The 4,767-nt window shown below is 39.8% G+C and overlaps 1 protein-coding gene across 1 annotated transcript; it reads left to right on the top strand.

Moving 5' to 3' along the window:
• The first annotated feature begins 1,624 nt into the window (after window positions 1-1,624).
• Window positions 1,625-4,745, top strand: LOC125763879 (uncharacterized). The gene is made up of 3 exons (XM_049427535.1): window positions 1,625-2,253; window positions 2,373-2,505; window positions 2,597-4,745. Exon 3 carries the CDS (start codon window positions 2,771-2,773, stop codon window positions 3,749-3,751), a length of 981 nt encoding a protein of 326 aa, XP_049283492.1. The 5' UTR covers window positions 1,625-2,253; window positions 2,373-2,505; window positions 2,597-2,770; the 3' UTR covers window positions 3,752-4,745.
• Window positions 4,746-4,767: the final 22 nt, after the last annotated feature.

The raw sequence follows: 4,767 nt of genomic DNA, 5'->3' as shown, positions 1-4,767 counted from the left end.
CGTTTGTGCACTTATTGGACATTTGTAGATTAATTATTAAATATGAAACAAAACAAAAACACTGAGATAGAGAGAAAAACAAACAAGCAAATAAGAGAAAAGCAAAGCCGCGAAGAATGAAAACACACAAAAATCAAGGAATCCCTGTAATCACACTTTAGTGTCATGGTCCACAGGGACATATACGTTCTCATTCGGTTAGGATGCGTGCGCGTGCGTGTATATTTGCGGTATTATTATTTTTTTATATATACATTATTGTTTCGTTGATTCAGTTGTGAGCGGCAATGTACACGCGCTAGTAGACAGAGTGGGCGATGAAGCCATCTAAAACGTAGGCGAAAACGAAGTGGAAGAAAAAGCGGGCTTATGTACTAGCAATAGCGGTTGAACGTGCTAAGGGATATTAGGGAGCCTTCGTCCATAACTTACCCTACTCACAGCCACACACTACACGATGAAACTAAAGTGAGCAGAAGTTGAAGGATATCATTATCCCTAATCTTCCTCCAACAAACACCCAAAAATCCACAACTCACGCGTGATGTGTGTGTGTATCGTCGTCAATCAAGGTGTGCTAGTCAGGACCCTTCACGATGTGGTTGTTTTCGTTTGTGATTTTTGGCGTGTTTGTTTTTTTTTCGTATAATTGTTTAATTTTTGTACTTAACAAGCATTAACTGGTATGGTATTATATACGTTACTTAAGTCACAGTTCCTCTGCGCGAAAAAGGAAACCCCCATCGTGGTAGAAGAGCTGTCACCTATTACACTATAATGATAAATCGTAGGCGCATGAAGGACGGCAGCAAGCGCACCGCCGCATGGTTTAACGCAAATTGAAACAAAGCTTGCGGTTAAAGAGAAAAAATGCGTGAGGACGAAAGCGTACATGGCCAGCCAGTCTGCCAGAGCGCATTCAAGTGTTAGTGAATACGCATAGAACTATTAAAATGTATTATTTGTTAGGTTGTTTATAGCCTGAGGGTTTTTTCCAGTTTTCGTGGCATTCCACTTTAATTTTTTTTTTCAACGGACTGTTCTCTTTTTCCTTCTATTTTATTCCGTACTATGTAAACTTACATCCGGGTACATTTCTGTAGCATAAAATGTTAAGTGAAAGCGGTTGTTGGGCAAAAAAAAACACACACACAAAAAGAAAAGATACCTACTTAGTTTATATTCTCATGGCCGCAAAAGTGTATGGTTTAGATGTTTATAATGAAACGTAAAAGGCATCGCAAGCAAGCTAACACACACAAAACAAATTATAAGAAAATAAAACTTTCTTTCTTCATTCATCAACAAAAACAAAATAGCATTAAAAATACACAACAAAGCTGACCGAAACAACGGTTTGTGGTTCGTGCTGTTTTCTTTCTTTATCGTTTGTCCTGTTGATTGAGAAATATTACACATGCAGACATCAACATTACATTAGGGCAAATATTCGTCTTTCACGGTTTTTATCTTTTTTTTCCTTGATCGAAAACCCTGTAAAAGCCCTTTAATTATTTTGTCCCTTGTGCTAAAACAATTCAAATTGAAATATTTCGTATAATTTCACCCTGAAACGTTTCATCGCAGCCATGATGGTTCAAACGTCTGATCAATGTTGAATTCGGTATGGGGAAATCTCCCCTCCTGTTTTTTTCCCCCAAACGTTTCAACGCAACTCTTCCAGTGAACAGGCTAGCACACAAAATACCACAAAAAGTGATTTTTATATTGAAGAGAATCATGAAAAAGAAAAACGATTACCTTGAATGGTTAAAATATTTATGTGTCAATTTCTGATGCGAAAAATAAACGAACGAAGCCTTCAGCAAACACACTCGCTAACCATGCAATATGGGGCCCGTGCGACGTATGCGGCATGAACCACCCGGTGCAGACGTTTCCCCCCTCCAATGGGAAAAGCACACGGTAACTTTAGTTGTTCAGGCGAGTGCGGTGATCATTACGTTGGTAACTGCTGAAGCGTTCGGTTGTCTTTTTCGTTCAGTGCTGTCGAATAGTGATTAAAGTTTGTCTGTTTGATAAATCTGTTTGTGCGCCATATCGTTCAATCTTTATTACGTGATTTTATTCGCAAGACGAGTGCTGTGTTAAACGGAAACGAAGTTTTATACTAATTGTGCTGGTGTCTGAAAACTTTAGTGAGAAGTTTATCTTTTGTACAACATACGAAGCGTCTTCCCGCTTTGCTAGAAGCCATTTTGTGTATTCTTTGAACGTGTTCCTCAAGCGAAGGTAGGCAAAAAATCAGTACAATACGCAAGTTTTGTGTTCCCGGAAACAAAAGGATCGTAGCAACCGACGCGCACCGGTTGAGCGCTAATATCTAATCCGCCATCTTTAAATTTTCCTAGGAATTGCCGTTGAAAGGTTCCATTGTACTACGATCCGTTCAAACCGCTCTAGGAGAAGCACACCATATATGGCAATGAAGCTTTGCATGTAATTCCAAAAATCAGTAACATCAGTGTGAACAGTAATAGGAAGGTGAGAAAAAGCGCGCGCATTAGAAGTTAGTTTTATCGGTAACAAAAAGCATCAGTGCTATTGTAATCCGTTTTCTTACGTTCTTTTGTAGCTGTTGTTGGAAATTTGTGCGACAACAGTCGCGTGCTGACCGAAAGAGGGAAAGGAAATTTCCTACGTGGTTTTCTGGCAAGAAAGTGCTAGGTGTTGCTGAGAATTTGTTTCGAGTGCGTTTGTGTGATATTTCAGCTGTACGCGGTACCATTAGATCTTTAGCGCGGCAAAAATGATGGTTCAGCATATAGGCGACGAGTTCGTTCGATCGCAACATACCATTTCGATTAAGGCGGGACTAGCGCGCCAAATGCTTCCGTTAAGGAAATTGAACGTTCCCAACATGGAATGGTCAGTATGCGGTTCGTTCGAGAGAGGGGAAACCTCCATTGGACTTATTCTGGACTACTGCAACAACCAGAACCAAGGCACATGGGCCGGCTTGCACTGTGAATTTATGAACCGAAATGGTACAATGGCGTGCCGCCAGACTAAAATGTGCTTCCTGCGTCCGCAGGAGACCATGTACCTCAAGGTGCGCCTTTTTCCGGAAGGCCACTACAAGCGCCGATTGTTGTCAACCGGGCGCGAAAATGTGCCGCCAGGAAACATTTTTATTCGCATCACTACCACGTTGTTTTGTGGTACTTCGAAATCACGCTTGGAAACTATTCTCGCGCGAAACAATTCCATACTCCAAACCGTAGCCTGGCCAGCGGTCTCGGATAGAGTGTTGCCAAAAGAGCCCGATTTCAGTATCGTGTTCCCAGACGGAAAGCAGTATCGCCTGAACAAGGCTGTGACACTACGGAAGTTGGGTCCGCAGTCACCGTTGCACCAATGGCACACGGATTTTCCCGACAGCAAGGTATTTGAGGCAGCTATAAGTATTCCGTTGCAAGAGAAGTCGCAGTTGTTCTTCTATGATTTTATAGTTACTAGCTACATACAGTGGAAGAGATTTGAATATGACATGCTGTACGAACTGCTGTACATAGCAAAATATTTTAACTACGGTGCCCTGATACGGTTGTGCGGGGTGCAACTAATTCATATGTTGCGTAACCGGATTGCTACAGTGATCGATATGATGCGTATAGGTCAGTTAGAGCTGCCACTCATTCAAAATATCCACGTATGCCACCAAGTAACGACCAGAGTTCTCCCGGAGGTTGGTAACGCATCTGAAATGGTAAACGATGAGGAGGAATAGGAGGAGACCGCAGGAGTTCGTTCCAAAACTTCCATCAAGCATAGAGATGCTATTATTACGTCTGAGATACGTACAAAAGACACAGCACTGCCTGTAGTCGTAACTATTTGATTTAAAAATCGATCAAACTATTTGATTTAAAAATTAATAGTAATATTACGCTTGAATATGCTAAATGAATAGTGTACAATTTAAACCAATTTAGAACGATCGGTGATTTTGCCGTAGTTCAATATAAGCTCTTGAAAGTTTCATTTCATCTATTTACAAAAGGAATTTGAATCATCTTTTTTTTATAGTTGAAACATTTTTATACTTTTTATTCACTTTGTTCAGGGGATTTATAGTTTTCTGCGTTAAAACGCATATATTGAATTGGTTTTTGGCTGTTGTATGAATACCATTTTTATATAAATTTGCATTACATTATTTACATGAAATTGAAGGTTAAACAAAATGGTCGATTATTCGAAAAGCTTAGCATAAAATCCACAGGATTAGGTTCGTACATATGAGCAAAGAATATTAAGCAAGACGAACACGGAGATGTACAGGGGATTTTGATAGAATTTTATAGTTATGTGTAGATTGATGTGCGAGGAAATTCAAAACAACAGGATTCAACAAGGATATACTAATAACTTGAGTTCATAAACGTTTGTTCTGGAGTATTTTGCTAATATCAGCGTATAGTTATCACGTTATTAAAGCATTCAAAGTGCGGTGCATCTTGAAGAACAATTCGAAAATGGAGAATTTATTAGGTGGAGGATGGGTTACACGATTTTATTGCGCCTAGTGTAGGATGGGTAAAACAATACACAACAATGCGAATCCGTACATACAATTCAAATTGTATTGATTAAGACCTTAGCGAGTTGATGACCACTTGCCAACCGCGATTTGCAGTCAGTACAGGAGATATAGTGTACCCAAAGCTACATTAGAATAAAGCTAGAAATATCCAGTTCGGAAGTGTATCGTGTTAAAGGATATTTGCCTTACGCAGAAACTCG

Source organism: Anopheles funestus, chromosome X, assembly GCF_943734845.2.
Source record: "Anopheles funestus chromosome X, idAnoFuneDA-416_04, whole genome shotgun sequence".
NCBI lineage: Eukaryota > Metazoa > Arthropoda > Insecta > Diptera > Culicidae > Anopheles > Anopheles funestus.
Note: the sequence above shows the minus strand (reverse complement) of the source record. Positions and strands in the feature narration are given on the sequence as shown.

Excerpts from the sequence above, each read along its gene's own strand:
- LOC125763879 (XM_049427535.1), top strand. The coding sequence starts at position 2,771 with ATGATGGTTCAGCATATAGGCGACGAGTTCGTTCGATCGCAACATACC.